General features: G+C 36.8%; 1 protein-coding gene and 1 non-coding gene across 2 annotated transcripts in view; both read right to left on the bottom strand.

Moving 5' to 3' along the window:
- Positions 1-19,347, bottom strand: part of LRRIQ1 (leucine rich repeats and IQ motif containing 1) — a 220,484-nt gene that overhangs the window by 112,463 nt on the left and 88,674 nt on the right. Inside the window, exons 14-16 of the mRNA XM_052641127.1 lie at positions 10,537-10,716; positions 7,512-7,961; positions 2,773-2,983 (exon numbers count right to left, since the gene is read on the bottom strand). Coding sequence (XP_052497087.1) covers positions 2,773-2,983; positions 7,512-7,961; positions 10,537-10,716 — 841 coding nt within the window. The remainder of the gene's footprint in view (positions 1-2,772; positions 2,984-7,511; positions 7,962-10,536; positions 10,717-19,347) is intronic.
- On the bottom strand, positions 15,401-15,504 carry LOC128049092 (U6 spliceosomal RNA). The gene has a single exon (XR_008199463.1). It is a non-coding gene; the product is annotated as a U6 spliceosomal RNA (small nuclear RNA).

Raw genomic sequence — 19,347 nt, 5'->3', positions numbered from 1 at the left:
ACGGATGTTGGAAATTTGATCTCAGGTTCCTCTGCCTTCTCTAAAACCAGCTTGAACAACATCTGGAAGTTCATGGTTCACGTGTTGCTGAATCCTGGCTTGGAGAATTTTGAGCATTACTTTGCTAGTGTGTGAGATGAGTGCAATTGTACAGTAGTTTGAACATTCTTTGGGATTGCCTTTCTAAAGGATTGGAATGAAAACTGACCTTTTCCAGTCCTGTGGCCACTGCTGAGTTTTCCAAATTTGCTGGCATATTGAGTACAGCACTGTAATAGCATCATCTTTTAGGATTTGAAATAGCTCAAGTGGAATTCCATCACCTCTAGTAACTTTGTTTGTAGTGATGCTTTCTAAGGCCCACTTGACTTCACATTCCAGGATGTCTGGCTCTAGATGAGTGATCACACCATTGTGATTATCTGGATTGTGATCTTTTTTATACAGATCTTTTGTGTATTCAGGCCACCTCTTCTTAATATTTTCTGCTTCTGTTAGGGCCATACCATTTCTGTCCTTTATTGGGCCCATCTCTGCATGGAATGTTCCCTTGGTATCTCTAATTTTCTTGAAGAGATCTCTAGACTTTCCCATTCTATTGTTTTCCTCTATTTCTTTGCACTGATAACTGAGGAAAGCTTTCTTATCTCTCCTTGTTATTCTTTGGAACTCTGCATTCAAATGGGTATACCTTTCCTTTTCTCCTTTGCTTTTCACTTCTCTTCTTTTCACAGCTATTTGTAAGGCCTCCCCAGACAGCCATTTTCATTTCTTTTTCTTGGGGATGGTCTTGTTCTCTGTCTCCTGTCAGTGTCACGAACCTCTGTCCATAGTTCATCAGGCACTCTGTCTATCAGACCTAGTCCCTTAAATCTACTTCTCAATTCCACTGTATAGTCGTAAGGGATTTGATTTAGGTCATACCTGTATGGTCTAGTTGTTTTCCCCACTTTCTTCAATTTAAGTCTGAATCTGGAAATAAGGAGTTCCTGATTTGAGCCACAATCAGCTCCCAGTCTTGTTTTTGCTGATTTTATAGAGCTTCTTCATCTTTGGCTGCAAAGAATATAATCAATCTGATTTCGGTGTTGACCATCTGGTGATGTCCATGTGTAGAGTCTTCTCTTGTGTTGTTGGAAGAGGGTATTTGCTATGACCAGTGCATTCTCTTGGCAAAACTCTATTGGCCTTTGCCCTTCTTCATTCTGTACCCCAAGGCCAAATTTGCCTGTTACTCCAGGTGTTTCTTGACTTCCTACTTTTGCATTCCAGTCCCCTATAATGAAAAGGACATCTTTTTTGGGTGTTAATTCTAGAAGGTCTTGTAGGTCTTCATAGAACCATTCAACTTCAGCTTCTTCAGCATTACTGGTCGGGGCATAGACTTGGATTACCATGATATTGAATGGTTTGCTTGGAGATGAACAGAGATCATTCTGTCGTTTTTGAGACTGCATCCAACTGGACATGGAACAACAAACTGGTTCCAAATAGGAAAAGGAGTACCTCAGGGCTGTATACTATCTCTATGCTTATTTAACTTATATACAGAGTACATCATGAGAAATGCTGGGCTGGATGAAGCACAAGCTGGAATCAAGATTGCTGGGAGAAATATCAATCACCTCAGATATGTAGGTGACACCGCCCTTATGGCAGAAAGTGAATAAGAACTAAAGAGCCTCTTGATGAAAGTGAAAGAGGAGAGTGAAAGAGGTGGCCTAAAGCTCAACATTCAGAAAACAAAGATCATGGCATCCAGTCCCGTTACTCCATAGCAAATAGATAGGGGAAACAGTGGAAACAGTGACAGATTGTTTTCTTGTGTGGGATGGCTCCAAAATCACTGCAGATGGTGATTGCAGCCATGAAATAAAGAGACACTTACTCCTTGGAAGAAAAGTTATGACCAAACTAGACAGCATATTAAAAAGCAGAGACATTACTTTGCCAACAAAGGTCCATCTAGTCAAGGCTATGGTTTTTCCAGTAGTCATGTATGGATGTGAGAGTTGGACTATAAAGAAAGCTGAGCAGTGAAGAACTGATGCTTTTGAACTTTGGTGTTAGAGAAGGCTCTTGAGAGTCCCTTGGACTTCAAGGAGATCCAACCAGTCCATCCTAAAGGAAATCACTCCTGAATATTCAGTGGAAGGACTGATGTTGAAGCTGAAACTCCAATATTTTGGCCACCTGATGTGAAGAGCTGACTCATTGGAAAAGACTCTGATGCTGAGAAAGATTGAAGGCGGGAGGAGAAAGGGACGACGGAGGATAAGATGGTTGGATGGCATCACCGACTCAATGGACATGAGTTTGAGTAAACTCCGGGAGTTAATGATGGACAGGGAGGCCTGGCATGCTGCAGTCCATGGGGTCACAAAGAGTCAGACACCACTGAGCAACTGCACTGAACTGAAACATGCTTCTAGAAACAGCTCTAGATGAGACCAAGAGAGACTGCTTCGACTAATCAAATGTTAGCCTATGTGATGAATGCCACATCGGAGCCTAAGTTTTAATATGATTGTGCGGTTCAGCTTGACCATAATAATTTACAAATTACAGACTTACTCCTTCAGCCTAGATGCCAAGTAGAAGCACAGTCAACCTGCAGGCACCTGCAGCGTCCGTGTCACATGAGTAAGAAATAAATCAAGGTATCTATAAGTTGCTATGATTCAGGGATTGCCTGTTATACAGAATAACCCAGTGAAAGAAAACTAACACATCTCTCAAGATGAATTGTTTCACCCAAAGACTAAAACTAACCTGAATCAGAATAGCAGCCTTCTCCTTCTGTTCTTGGATATTCACGGTATTTTTAATTTTTTCTTTCTTTAAAATTGTTTGGTTTTCGATGCAAGAATTTGGCTGGGATGTCAGGGGTCCTATTGTAGCAGGGTGTAGCTTTGCAGGGAAATGAATCTGCCTGCGCACGATGCAACCACGCCAGTATGCCTGGATTACCATAGCTGCCATACTATTAAGAGGAGAAAAAAATTATTTTTAGTATCCATAATATACAGCTGCAGATAAGAGATCCTCATAAGCTATAGTTATTTGTAAATTAGACTATATAAAGTATTATTTTAAAATAAGACCTGCTCTTTTATTTAACTGTAGTCATAGAAGTAAAAATAATATGGATACCTTCAAATATGAAGGAGAGAAATGGGGCAGTAACTTAGTGATATGAGTCCTAGGGATTTTTTTTTTTTTTTTTTTAAGGAGGATGATATTACTGAGACTTTGTATGATACTGGGAATTTGAGCCAGTAGTAAGGGGGAAAAAGTGATGATGCAAAGAGGGGGACAAAGGCAGGAGTCAGTGTTGAGCTGGCAAGAGAGGATGGGATCTTGTTCACAGTAGGGAGATTAGGTTTTGAGAGGAAGAAGGGCCCTCCTTCATTTTCAGAGAAAGGACTCATCAGGCCTTTGTGAGCTTCATTTTTCTCCCTGCCCATGGACAAATGCATAAATCATTCTCTTACAAGCCCAGTAGTAGATTCTAACATTTTTCCAGTCTACGTCCATTGGCTATTATCTGGCATTCCATCAATCAACACTGTGTTTTCCCCATATCCCCGTAAGCTGCCCAGCAACAATAGCAAAAATTAAACAGCAATGTAAGTAGCAGAAATATTATCAAGGTACACCGTATAGTCAAAGTGCTAACTATTATCTTAATTGCTTTTCAGACCCTTGATTCAGTTTTAATAGACATATAAAGGAGAAGTGACGGCTGCACATTCATTTCCCCAGGCTCCCTTGAAAAAGTTGTCAATAATTTTATAATTGCAGAGCCCAAAGAAATTTTTTCATTTCAAACAAAGTGAGTGTAAGGCAAAGTGGAATTAAGCAATAAACTGCCAGAAATGATGGCTTCCAAGGTGGTGCTTGCGGTAAAGAATCCGCCTGCCAATGCAGGAAACTTAAGAAATGTGGATTTGATCCCTGGGTCAGGAAGATCTACTGGAGGAGGACATGGCAACGCAGTCCATTATTCTTGCCTGAAGAATCCCCATGGACAGAGGAGCCTGGTGGGCTACGGTCCATAGGGTCATAAAGAGTTGGGCACAAATGAAGCAACTCAGCATGCATGCAGTATGGAATGAAGTAATCATTTTCTGTTGTTATGAATATTGTTATCAGCATCACCACCATTTTATGTAAAGCCTGTGGAAATCTTCAATCTATTTTGCTATGAATTTAAACTAGTGGATAAAACTTTCTGTCTTAAGATAAACTACTTGTACTCATGATATGAAGAAAAACCATGTTTCAACAAAACATTTCCTCCTTCCAGGGTAAATGGCGCTCTTGCGTACTCAGTCATGTCTGACTCTTGGTGACCCCATGGATGATAGCCTGCCAGCCTCCGCTGTCCATGGAGTTTTCCAGGCAAAAATACCAGGGTAAATAGAACTTAGTAAATTTTGCTATGGAATTAATTCACATTTGATCATTCAGCCATCCAAAGCATGCTTAGGAAACAACAGCACAACTGATGATGAATCTTCCTGAAACACTGAATGGCAAGCTTCAGCAAGTGGGCATACATTAATTCATTCCTTCATCTTTTGGAAAAAAATAAGTTAACAAATTTGAAGAAGAGTAGATATACATTTGTGTATAACTAAATCACTTTGCTGTACACTTGAACTAACATAGCACTGTTAATTAAATATGCTGCAACATAAAATAATTTTTAAAAAGATTAAAAAAAATGAGTTAAGGACTTTTAAGGCACAATAATACCAATGCATATTTGGGTTATAAAGAAAAAAAATCTGAAAACATAATTGCAATATATAACTGGTAAAGAATGAAAAGTTGTTTAAAACAAAAGATAGAGAGATTAGTGAAAAACACATTTAACCTGAAACAGTGCCTTATATTTCTCTACAGATACATACAAGTTTCACGGACTGTAATCCTGAGTTTCTTATAAAGCTGACCAGTCATTTAGCACTTGAATTCCTCAGCCCACTATCTTTAAAATTTCCCAGAGAGAAAATAAAAAGGTATATGAGGAGTATTTTCCACAGTGACATGAACACTGGGACTGCTTTTCACCACACAGAAAGCAAGAAAAGGTAAAGAAGCTGACTTAGGGCTGCCTGAATGTTAGGTGCTCTCCGTGTTGGGAAAAGAAGCTCATATTATTACTATCACCAGCATCATTTTTTTTTTTTTTTAGTAAAAAACAATGATGCTAACAATGCCCTTAGCACAGGAACATGTGAAAAGTCTGCTTAGGAAACAACAGCACAACTGATGATGAATCTTCCTGAAACACTGAATGGCAAGCTTCAGCAAGCGGGCATACATTTTCTTTTCCCTTTATTCTTTGGGTCTTTGGTTTGTCTATATTTTCAGTTCCTCATCCTTTCTTATTATTATTTGGCAATTTTATTTACCATGAATAAACAACTCAATGTTATTTATCTGAAATTTCAATAGACAATGTCTGGAGTGTTTACAGCTAACAGGATTCAAACAGGTAATATCTAGGGTACCCTGGCTGAAACTATCCCAAAACATACCAATATACTTGGCATACTGAATATTTTAGTGAACCTGAAAGTCGCTCAGTCATTTTCTGACCATTTGTGACCCCATGGACTATACAGTCCATAGCATTCTCCAGGCCAGAATACTGGAGTGGGTAGCCTTTCCCTTCTCCAGGGAATCTTTCCAACCCAGGGATCAAATCCAGGTCTCCCACAAGGCAGGTGGATTCTTTACCAGCTGAGCCACAAGGAAGCCCAAGAATACTGGAGTGGGTAGCCTATCCCTTTTCCAGTGGGTCTTCCTGACCCAGGAATTGAACTGTGGTCTCCTGCATTGTATGTGGATTCTTTACCAACTGAGCTACCAGGGACTATTTTAAGTTCAAGGGATTTGAGAAAAGGCATGTGCAGGAAGGATTTTCTGACCTTCCCTGGAGCATGTACTAAGACCATCATATGAGAGGTCTTTACAGTATTTTAAGAACAATGTGATTGTTTTATTTCTTATTAAAAGTTCTTTTTAATTATTTAGAGATTTCTACTGCTGCTACTGGTTCCAAATAGGAAAAGGACTACATCAAGGTTGTATATTGTCACCCTGCTTATTTAATTTATAAGCAGAGTACATTATGAGAAATGCTGGGCTGGAAGAAGCACAAGCTGGAATCAAGATTGCCAGGAGAAATATCAATAACCTCAGATATGCAGATGACACCACCCTTATGGCAGAAAGTGAAGAGGAACTAAAAAGCCTCTTGATGAAAGTGAAAGAGGAGAGTGGAAAAGTTGGCTTAAAGCCTAACATTCAGAAAATGAAGATCATGGCATCTGGTCCCATCACTTCATGGGATATAGATGGGGAAACAGTGGAAATAGTGTCAGACTTTATTTTTGGGAGCTCCAAAATCACTGCAGATAGTGACTGCAGCCATGAAATTAAAAGACGCTTGCTCCTTGGAAGAAAAGTTATGACCAATCTAGATAGCATATTGAAAAGCAGAGATACTACTTTGCCAACAAAGGTCCGGCTAGTCAAGGCTATGGTTTTTCCATTGGTCATGTATGGACGTGAGAATTGGACTGTGAAGAAAGCTGAGCACAGAAGAACTGATGCTTTTGAACTGTGGTGTTGGAGAAGACTTTTGAGAGTCCCTTGGACTGCAAGGAGATCCAACCAGTCCATTCTAAAGGAGATCAGCCCTGGGATTTCTTTGGAAGGAATGATGCTAAAGCTGAAACTCCAGTACTTTGGCCACCTCATGCAAAGAGTTGACTTATTCGAAAAGACTCTGATGCTGGGAGGGATTGAGGGCAGGAGGAAAAGGGGATGAGAGAGGATGAAATAGCTGGATGGCATCACCGACTCGATGGACGTGAGTCTGAGTGAACTCCGGGAGTTGGTGATGGACAGGGAGGCCTGGCGTGTTGCAATTCATGGGGTCACAAAGAGTCGGACACGACTGAGCGACTGAACTGAATGGAACTGCTGCTAAGTCACTTCAGTCATGTCCGAGTCTGTGTGACCCCATAGACCGCAGCCCACCAGGCTCCCCCTTCCCTGGGATTCTCCAGGCAAGAATACTGGAGTGGTTTGCCATTTCCTTCTCCAGTGTATGAAAGTGAAAAGTGAAAGTGAAGTCACTCAGTCGTGTCCGACTCTTAGCGACTCCATGGACTGCAGCCTACCAGGCTCCTCCGTCCATGGGATTTGCCAGGCAAGAGTACTGGAGTGGGGTGCCATTGCCTTCTCTGATTTACAGATTAGAAGGCAAAAGGAATAATTTCACACTCATCTTCAATTAAATAATACTAGTTGCTTAAATAAGAACCTGCCAAAATTCAACCAAATTAATCTGTACTGTATTTAATAATCTGTGCATAACATAAAACATAAGGAAATGAACATGAAATATGATATGATTTAAATCCTTTACCAAATCATCCATAAAAACAATAAAACATAATGGTAAAAGAAAAATGATCTATAAAACTTACATTTTTTCGTGATGTTCGGTATTCTGGCAGTTCTCCAGTAGAAACCTTGTCCTTACTGTTTCAATGAACGGTATTCTTTTGCTGGGAAAACTGCTTGTCTTGCTGTCTTCTCTTTTCTGGTCTACTACTTCTTCCTGATTTCTTTCTTTAGTATCTTCACATAAGGAGGGGTTGGTTGATGAGGAATGACTAGGGCCAGAGTCCATCCATTTCTCAGAAATATCTGGTAAGTTCAGTTTATATTCATTTGCAAAAGAGTAAAGAACTCTATTTTGCTGTATGCTGTCACTGTGTGTAGGGGGCAAATGATTTTGCTGGGCTTCTAATTCACCTCTCCTGGTGATACTTACATCCCCATGTTCATGCACACATCGACATTCATTACTAAGTGTCATCAATTTCTTAAAATAATAGCAGAGATTTTGTGCAACATCCAAGGTGAATATATTTCTGAGCAAATAAATAATGAGGACATTTAATAAAGAGAATTATATCAGCAAATGGTTACACCTGTACAGATTTTGAAAATATCCCTGTGTGGCCTGCTATGAATATTAAATTTTACTGCAAAATTCATTAAAACTTGTTTTCTGATTGTTTTTTGTAAAAACTGATCTCATTACTCAGAAAAAGTGAAAATACTTCTGTAGTTAATCTCAATCCATTAATCCAGATAAAACATCTGGAAGTTTTAGAATCACTTTTATCCTAGGTATTTTTGGTACAAGTGAATGAGAAAAATCCATGCTTTTACTGCCATAAACACGAGAAATCATGGCTGCCTAAATTTGGAGATGTTATTTATGAAACAAGATTAAAAGCACTTTGTACACTGACTTTTGCCATGCAAAATATTTGTATTGGACATTTAAACAAATAACTTACATTTTGGGAAAGTTTTTATTTCCATTTTTCTCTGGAAAAAAAATCTGTTGCAAAGATAATTCAAATACTTTAAGACATAAATGCCTGTAATTCTCCTGAATAATTGTTGGATTTAAGTATTCCAAACAAAATGAAAGTTATATTTCCTAAAATGTAAAGATAGACACTTCCTATGTTTACAAATGGAGACATTAGCATAGATTCCTCTAATATATGTTAATATATCCTTTTTGTTGGTGAATAATGCAGAAAAAGTTCACTTCAATATTGGATGTCAACTGTTTATAGCTAAGTGTTGAATTCACCACCATTTATGATCTAACATAAAAATGGTCAATTTCCAATTCTAAAGTGGCACTTAATTGCAATAGGAATAAATTCTTAAAAATAACTGTGAATCTAAATTTCAACATGAAGGTTAAGAATCATCTTTACATAAAAATCGTAGGTTACCATACATACACAAGGAGATAGCAATTTAGATTTACAAAAATACAAATGTAAAATAAGCTAAAAAGTAAACTATCCATAACAATTGGAATTACTTTTAAAGCTGTAAGATTTGCTTATAATCTGAATAGACTATATTAAAAAAAATTTTAAATAGCAAAAACCAACTGTTACATAGGATGAGCAGTATGAAAGTACAAACAGCAAAAATTTATTATGTAATTTAGTAATTAAGCTTAGACATTTGGAAGCACATTTCATTGTTCCATTTATAATGCAGACATCATATGAAAATATAAAATAATTTTTCTTTTTCATTTGTGTTTTTTGGAGTAGTATAAATTATAAAATAGAGTTTTAATATATCAACTATAATTCATTTACAGTAATACATTCAGGATTCATGTATCATGAATTTAGTGTCATCCCTTCATGGTAAATAGATGGGGAAACAATGGAAACAGTGACAGACTTTATTTTGGGGGGCTCCAAAATCACTGCAGATGGTGGCTGCAGCCATGAAATTAAAAGACGCTTGCTCCTTGGAAGAAAAGTTATGACCAACCTAGATAGCATATTAAAAAGCAGAGACATTACTTTGCCAACAAAGGTATGTCTAGCCAAAGCTATGGTTTTTCCAGGAGTCACATATGGATGTGAGAGTTGGACTATAAAGAAAGCTGAGTGCTGAAGAATTGATGCTTTTAAACTATAGTGTTGGAGAAGACTCTTGAGAGTCCCTTGGACTGCAAGGAGACCAAACTAGTCCATCATAAAGGAAATCAGCCCTGACTATTCATTGGAAGGACTGATGCTGAAGCTGAAACTCCAATACTTGGGCCACGTGATGCAAAAAACTGACTCACTGGAAAAGACCCTGTTGCTGGGAAAGACTGAAGGCAGGAGGAGAAGGGGATGACAGAGGATGGGATGGTTGATGGCATCACTGACTCAATTCACATGAGTTTGAGTAAGCTCCAGAAGTTGGTAATGGACAGAGAAGCCTGTCATGCTGTAGTCCATGGGGTCACAAAGAGTCAGACATGACTGAGCGACTGAAGTGAACTGAATTCAGAATTCAGGGTGGGGGACAGGAAGTTCTCTTTCTTTGATATATTTTTAGGACTCTGTTCTCAGCCTCTATCCTCTGAATACATGCATGACTGCTCTTCTTCACTATGCATCCATAATAACTTAATACATAAAAATATGTGTAATATTATTCTCTATATAATAGATATATAATAAATACTATATGTTTTATAAAACTTGACTGTTCCATTGTAATGACTTATTTAGCTCATTTTCTCTTAATGAAATCATGAATTCTTTCAGGCTAAAATGTAATACTTAGCTTCTTATGTGTCTTGTCCATCAATAATTGATGAATAAATGTATGACCGAATAATTGAATGAACAACTGAATGAATTTTTGTATGTTGTGAAGCTATCTTCATGCTTTCATTTATTTTGACCTAATTTTAGCCTTTAAAATATGCTCAAAATACAGATTATTACATTTCAAATAATAAAAGATGATGCTCATAAATTTCTTTTTTAAAGAGGAAAATTTCCTAAAACACACTGTACAAGTCCAAAAAAGTAGCACTGTATTGATCAAGGAAATTTTAAATGCTATGTATAAATTGCACTATATCTTTTAATTATAAGAAGAAGATAACGGTCTTACCTGTCTCCAGTAATATATTTTTCACTTAGTAAGTTAAATTCTCTAATTTGGGACTGACAGTGTTCCAGGAAATGCTCTAATTCTAGCTGATAGTGTTCTTCAGTGTGACTTTCTGAACAAGAGGCTAGCATTTCACCATTGAGGATTCTTAGAGCAGGTAATATCTTAAGTAGAGAATGCCTATTAAAAATAGGAAAAAATTAATAATCTTGAAAAGGAGAGTTTATATCTAAAATAATTTATGTGCCTATTATTTAAATAATATAAGCAGAGAATATATCTCTGAAACTTATTGATTTTATAGAGAAAATTCTATTTTTTAAAATTATGGTATCATGTCATATATCAAATAAGTTTCAGAGTTCTTGATACACACTTAATCATTTTCTGCTAAACCACAAATGGTAAATTCAAGCAGCAGGAAACTTGGGCTGGGAGGAGTAAATAAAAGTCTGCATTATGAGAGAGTATCAGGTACACTCTTTCTAAAATAGATAATGTAACTGAAAGCTACTGTCTGTTTCAGAAGTAGGTGTGAATTCTGATCATTTCTCAGTGAAATATACTGAAAATAGGGTTAAAACAAAAAGGGTGGTGATTACTCAATATTTCATGATCTGGAAAATCCAAAATTATGATATTTCTCCTTGAATCTTGATAAGGATTATAATAAACTCCAAAATATGAGCAAAAGTCTTTATCAATTTAAGAGATTAATGCTATGAAAAAACAGGTCAGAAAGCAAAAGCGTCTACCAAACCAAGCACTTTGAAGCACTTCCCAAGCTTTACACAAGAAAGCATGTAGCCTTCTTTTCACAAGGTTGTTTATGGTCACAGGGGCAAACTAAACTTATTGAGTAAAACTTCTTACTAAAAAACTAACAGTTCCTATGAGGAAAATTATAAGTCACTGATAAAAGATATCAAAGAAGTCTACATGAATGGAAAGATGTCCTGTGGGAAAATAAATCTGTTGATAAGAAGATTCAATATTGTCAAAAGTCAGTTCTTCCCAACTTGATCTAGAGATATAACATATCTAATTAAAATATCAGCAAGAGATTTTGCGGATATCAACAAAGTGATTTGAAAGTTATATAAACAGGCAAAAGAGGCAGATAGCCAACTTAATTTTGAAGAAAATTTGGAAGACTAACACTACCTGATTTCAAAATAATCTATGAAGCTACAGTAATCAAGATAATTTGGTAATGGCAAAAGAATAATCAAATAGATTGATGGAGCAGAATAGAGAATGTGGAAATAGACCAACATAGTCAGTACAATGGAGAAAAGATAACACTTTTCAACTGTTGGTGCTAGAGTAACTGAGCATTCCCCTGTGCAGAAAAATAAAAGAATCTAAACATCCAGATGCAGACCTCTTAAGCTTCACAGAAATTAACTCAAAATGGATCACAGACTTTAAAGCAAAATGCAAAACGCTAAAACTCCTATCAGAAAAAAATATAATAAAATCCAGATGACCTTGGGTATGGTGATGACTTTTTAGATACAATACCAAAGACATATCTATGAAAAAATTGTTGATGAGTTGAACTCTATTAAAATTAAAAATTCCCACACCTAGGGACACTGTCAATTCGATGACAAGTCATACACTGGGAGAAAATATTTGCAAAAGACACATCTGATAAATTACTGTTATCCAAAATATACCCCCAAAAATGCTTAAAACTCAATGATAAGAAAATGAATGTCTTGGTTTAAAAGTGAGCCAAACATATTAAAGACATCTTACCAAAATATATAAATATGACAAACAAACATTAATTAATGGATTGCAAATTATAACAACAATGAGATACTACTACCTACCTAGTAAAATGTCCACAATCCAAAACACTGATAACACCAAATGGTGGTGAGGATATGGAGAAACAGGAATTCTAATTAAGTGCTGGTGGTATTGAAAAATGGGAGAGATATTTTGGAAGATAGTTTGGTGGTTTCTTACCAATTAAACATCTTTCTTTTTGATCTAGCAATCAGTCTCCTTGGTATTTATCCAGATGAACTGAAAATGCATGCCCATACAAAAACCTGCCCACATATGTTTATAGCAGTTTTATTTGTTTCAGCCCAAAATTGGAAACAACCAAGATGTCCTTCAGTAGGTGAAATGGAAGATAAACTGTGATATATTCATACAGTATAAAATTATTTAGCATTAAAAAGAAATGAGCTATCCATCCATGAACAAACAAGAGGAAATGCAAATGCATATTACTGAGTGAAAAAAGCCAGTTTGAAAAAGGCATATATTGTATAATTTCAGTTGTTCTACATTCTGGAAAAAAGCAAAACTATGTAGACAACAAGATTAATGGTTGCTTTAAGGGGTTAAAGCAAGCAAAGAAATGCTCAAAATTCTCCAAGCTAGGCTTTAACAGTATGTGAACTTCCAGATGTTCAAGCTGGGTTTAGAAAAGGCAGAGGAACCAGAGATCAAATTGCCAGCATCCACTGGATCACAGAAAAAGCAAAAGAATTCCAGAAAAAAAGAATTCTGCTTCATCAACTATGCTAAAGCCTTTGACTAGATCACAACAAATTGTGGAACATTCTTAAAGAGATGGAAATACCAGACCACCTAACCTGCCTCCTGAGCAACCTGTATGCAGGTCAAGAAGCAGCAGTGGACTGGTTGGGAAAGGAGTGCATCATGGCAATATATAGTCACCCTGCTTATTAAATTTAAATGTAGAGTACATCATGCAAAATGCCAGGCTGGATGAAGCATAAGCTGGAATCAAGATTGCCAGGAGAAAAATCAGTAACCTCAGGTATCCCAATGATAACACGTTTATGGTAGAAAGCAAAGAGGAACTAAGGAACCTCTAGATGAAGGTAGAAGAGTGAAATAACTGGCTTAAAACTCAGCATTCAAAAAATGAAGATCATGGCACCTGATCCCATCATTTCATGGCAAATGATGATCCCATCATTTCATGGCAAATAGATGGGGAAACAATGGAAACAGTGACAGATTTTATTTTCTTGGGCTTTAAAATCACTGCAGATGGTGACTGCAGCCAAGAAACTAAAAGATGCTTGCTTCTTGGAAGAAAAGCTAGACAGCACGTTAAAAAGCAGAGACATCACTTTGCCAAAAAGGTCCATCTAGTCAAACTATGGTTTTTCCAGTAGTCATGTATGGATGTGAGAGTTGGGCCATAAAGAAGGATGAATGCCAAAGAATTGATGCGTTTGAACTGTGGTGCTGGAGAAGACTCTTGAGAGTCCCTTGGACTGCAGGAGATCAAACCAGTATATCCTAAAGGAAATCAATCCTGAAGGACTTGGAATCAATTGGAATCAATTGGAAGGACTGATGCTGAAGCTGAAACTCCAATACTTTGGCCACCTCATGCAAAGAGACGACTCATTAGAAAAGACCCTGATGCTGGGAAAGATTGAAGGCAGGAGGAGAAAGGGATGATAGAGGATGAGATGGTTGGATGGCATCACTGGCTCAATGGACATGAGTTTGAGCAAGCTCCAGGGGATGGTGATGGACTGGGAAGCCTGGTGTGCTTCAGTCCAAAGAATTGGGCACGACTGAGCAACTGAACAACAACAACAAGGGGTTAAAGTAGAGAGAGGGATGAAAGGGCAAAGCACAGAGAATTGTTAGGGTAGTAAAATGATTCTACACGTTACCCCATGGTGGATACATGTCACAGCACATTCAAAACCCATAGAATGTAAAACACCAAGAGTGAACTCTAATATAAATCTATGGAGTTTGGGTGATAAACATGTGTCAGTGTAGGTTCATTGACTGTAAAAATGTACTGCTTTGGGACTTCCCTGGCAGTCCAGTGGTTAAGATTTCATGATTCCAGTGCAGGTTTGATCTCTGGTCAGGGAACGAAGATTCTCCATGCCCCGCACCACGGCCAAAAAATAAAAGTATACTGCTTTGGTGTGGGATATTTGCAGTGAGGGAAACTGCACATGTGTGTGTGAACTTTCTCTACTTTCTGCTCAGCTTTGCTGTTAACCTAAAATTGCTCTAAAAATAAATTTTGGTATTTAAAAAATGAAACAAACAGTTCCTAAACACTAAATGAAGGATGACAGGGTAAGAGTACTAAAATGCTAAGAGTTAAGACGGCAAAGCCCTAATAACTGTTTTTCCTTCTATCTAGGTTGTATAGTCAGGATTGATATAGCTATTTGTGCAAACACAGTTGTAAAATATAATTTTAATTATTTTTTAATGGAGGAAGTGGTCCATTAAGGCAAAAATGCATAAGGCTAACCAAAGTCATAATGTATCCTGTGTATAGTTTATGATGTTGGTAGCCTTGGTATTAAATAAAAGTCATCATAAGAGACATACAAATACATCTTTTCAATGAAACAAAATAGAAGAATACCACAGTTTTCCATTTCCTGGGGACACAGTTGACTAGCTCCCTACACTCCTCCAACCACTCCAGAAATACTGCCTTATTTCCCCCTTACAGATAACAAATAAGAGAAAAAAATTAGATTTAGATTTGGTTCTTCAGGGTAATTATCAAATGTTTTACAATGTTAAGAAGCAGATAAAAGCTTTGCTAATAGAGTTTAAGCTGTTAAAAATTTGAGCCCATATATTTTGAGCTTTAAAAAAATTATTTATTTTTAATTGAAGGACAATTACAGTATTCTGTTAGTTTTTGCCATACATCAACATGGATCAGCCATAGCTATACATACGTCCTCTCCCTCTTGAGTCTCCCACTCATTTCCCAACCAATCCCACCCCTCTAGGTTGTCACAGAGTCCCAGTTTTGAGTTCCCTGAGTCCTACAGCAAATCCTCCCTGGCTATCTATTTTACATATGTTACAAAATATAGACTGGCTCGTGAATTAATGTGTCATCCTTGCACAGGGGCCATGCTAATCTCTGTATCATTCCAATTTTAGTATATGTGCTGCTGAAGCTAGCACTATTTTGAACTTTTTTAGGTGGCTTGAAGTTAGAAATGCTTATCAATTCAAAAACTACCTATAATGCTTACCACAAAGGGTTAAATATCTGGGATATATTGTGTTTCTGCTTAGAGTCGTATGAAGATATGATTCAAAAGCAGAACGTTACCTTAAGATAATAGCTATTCATCATAGGTGATAAGGTAAGCAGAGGCATTCACCTCAGAGATACAATATTGATTAAATATAACAGGAAATCTTTAAGGCTTTCTTAGTGGCTCAGAGGATAAAGCATCTGCCTGCAATGTGGGAGATCTGGCTTCGATCCTTGGGTTGGGAAGATCACATGAAGAAGGCAAAGGCTACCCACTCGAGTATTCTGGTCTGGGGAAACTCCAAGGGGGTCACAAAGAGTCGGACACAACTGAGTGACTTTCAATTTCACTTTTTCATCAAAGCAAGGAAATTTTCAATCCTACCAAATAATTTATTGCAGTACTAAGAAAGCAACATTGTATTCTAACTATTCATAAAAATACCTAGTCAAATTTCTTTAAGATATGACTGTGATGTCAAAATAATTTATTTAATTATAAAATGTCAAGTGTGAAAAAATGATTTTTGAGAGGTGACAATAGAGAGTATTGAAAGTTAAGACTATACAGGTGTTCATAATGCTTTAATTACGCTCTATTTCTATTACCGGTAAATTTAAAAAATATTAAATCCCCTAAATAACAGAAGAGCAAACAAAAGGCTTTTAATAACTTGGTGAAAATAGTTCTTGAGAATAGCAACATTTCTAATTCTTTGGGTACCAAGCAAAGATCAATCTGATACCTTGATTTCCAGGATGAACCTGATTAGCTGATGAAATGAGCTATGCCAGTGATGGGCTCCAGTCTTTGAAATAGGTTCCCTGGAGGCACTAATGGTAAAGAACCTGCCTACCACTGCAGAAGATCTGAGACATGGGTTTGACCCCTGGGTCAGGAAGATCCCGTGAAGAAGGGAATGACTATGCTTGGACAGAGGAGCCAGGCAGGCTATGTTCCCTGGGGTCTCAAAGAGTTAGACACGACTGAAGCAACTGCACACATATGCATACCTTGAAAGGGAAATGAATCAAGCATATTATCTTATTATTATAAGTTGCATTCTTAGGGGTTAGGTAAAGCTAATTATCTTTTCCTTGAGGGTATAATCATTTCAGTAAGTGGTTGTATACACCAAACTTCTCACCAGGATGGTGGACCCATAGTGACAGTGCCCTTGTGAGACACTCGTGAGCAGTCATCTTTCAGGTCTCAATACGGCTGAATGAGGAGTCAGTAAAAAGAAGGCAATTCTCCTGCTGCTCACATGAGAGCCTCAGGGTCTAACACTTCTGTCTTTGCCTTAAAGTGAAGTGAAGTTGCTCAGTCGTGTCCGACTCTTTGGGACCCCATGGACTGTAGCCTACCAGGCTCTTCCACCCATGGGATTTTCCAGGCAAGAATACTGGAGTGGGTTGCCATTTCCTTCTCCAGGGATTCTTCCCGACCCAGGGGTCGAACCTGGGTCTCCCACATTGTAGGCAGACGCTTTACTGTCTGAGCATCAGGGAAGTCTAAGTCTTTGCCTTAGTCACTCTCTCAATTCATTGAGATGAGAATTCAAGGCAGATTTTTATGTGGGTCTTCAACCCCCAGGGTAGTGTTTCTGAAAAGCTTGCCCTTGAACTACTTCTTCAGCCGTGCTTGGGATGTTTTTTGCAATGCAGAGTCTTCAGCTACACACAGACCTCTACTGACAGGTTTGGGGAAATATATATATATATATACACATATATATATATTTTTAAATTCAGTCTTTCTTGTGCACTTTAAAGAATAAAACCACTACATTGGGAAGAAAATAGACTACAGAATGTTATGTTAAAATCAGAGATGGTCAAGTTTAAAGTAAAAAAAAACCTGAAACTCAAATCATTTATAAATTATCTTAAATTAAAAAAAACAGCTTGAATTTTTCTTAAGGAAACTTATACTCTATATATCAATGATATCAGAAGAGTTTGCTAAAATAAGAGACACTGTGGTCTCTGGGCAGTAACATTCCAATGGTATGCCATTGGTTAACATTGCCATTAGCTTTATATAAATGGTGTGAAGGTGTTTTTAGAAAACTATCCCTGTAATTCTAAAATTCAACAGTACATACCAAATACAGGAAGAAATAATTCATAAATATGTCTGAATATTTCTGAGCAATTATTTCTATTTAGAAATAATTGATGGTTGGAATGAAGAGCCATTTTAACCAAATAAATGAATACTATCCAAGAGGCAAAAAAAATTAGCATTTGTTTTATCTGATTAAGGATCAGATTAATATTTTACCACAAATATCTTATTTAATAAAATAAATGTTTATGTTCCAGACAACCAAAGTAATGAAAGAGCCATTCAGAGATAACATAGGACGGCAGAGCTGTTTCTCGGTGGTGCAACTGTCGTCATGTGGAGGCTACTGAGATGTTAATTGATGCCAGATCAGCACGGGGAAAAGTGATAGCTTTATCATCAAATGCTATATTTTGGACATAATAATAGTTACTGATACAGACTCAGTAGGTATAATATTTTAGCTACACATAATAGTTCTAGAGAATGTGGGGCAACAGATCTTGAATTTTTATGTTTGGAATATTTTGATGTTACACTCGTCACCTTTACATAAAATAGTTCCCAGTTTTAGTTAGACTGTTTTGAACCTTTGGATGTACACATGTAGTTTGGTGGGATCTTGAAGAGTGTGACAGTGTCTTGAAATCTGTGAGTTACAAAATAAATATCCAGATTGGAGCTAATGTTTTATTTGAACAATTTTTTTTCTTGAATCTTTTTTTAAGGAACAGTAGTCAGATTTGTATAAATTAGTAGTGCATGGATTGGCTTTAAATTCAAATGCAGCCTTATAAAGACTCTGTGATAAATATATTAGAAAGTGCTGTAACAAGTTGATTCATGTTTGAAATGAAGTATAAGGACACTGTGAGATCTCAGCCTTAGTTTTTCCAGCTGGGCTCCTCCTAGTCAAGGAATCAATATTTCATATAGTGAAAACTTCCTGGTGAATATTCTGTCACTTAAGAAGCTCTATTAATCATTCATGAATGAAACACATTCCCAAAGGAAATTCCAAACTGAGTCTGTGGATTAAGTTTTAAAAAGAGATTTTTTTAGTACATCAGTTTTGTTCGTGTTATCACTGGCTGGACATGAAAGTAAGAAACCAATTGGGAAAATCTATAACTAATCCCTTTGTTGGTATCAAGGGGTTATGTAAAGTTCAGTGGAACACACTAGTAAAAGTTTGGGTTGATCCTTTCATTAAAAAATCCATATCTTATAGATCACTAGATTTTAAACTACGTAGATAAGTGAATCTCTTCTTAAAATTATGAGAGCTGCATTAGGGCAACTGGATCTATATGAAACTTGACAGGTAAAATTTGCAAATTGGTATTGTTCTAGTTCAGAAAGACTAATTTAAACATAGACAATATAATAGCTAAATAATTGTACATATAAATATTAATCTATTTTCTCTCAGTATTATTTCTAATTAAATAATTTCTTTAAAACTATAAAGTGTATATACTAACTGCAGTAAAATGCGAATATTATCTTTATATATGTCTTACAAAAGGTTATATCAGTAGGTTTAACAACAAGCATATTTTATTCAATTAAATAAGTGTTGATGTTTTCTACAAACAAAATAACAAAAAATAAATAAAAGATTATTCAGGACATAGGTTTGCTTCTAGCTGCTACAACTTGCAACATGGCAGCTGTTCAGATGGTAACAGATACC

Source organism: Budorcas taxicolor, chromosome 5 (genome assembly GCF_023091745.1).
Source record: "Budorcas taxicolor isolate Tak-1 chromosome 5, Takin1.1, whole genome shotgun sequence".
Classification (NCBI taxonomy): Eukaryota; Metazoa; Chordata; class Mammalia; order Artiodactyla; family Bovidae; genus Budorcas; species Budorcas taxicolor.
Note: the sequence above shows the minus strand (reverse complement) of the source record. Positions and strands in the feature narration are given on the sequence as shown.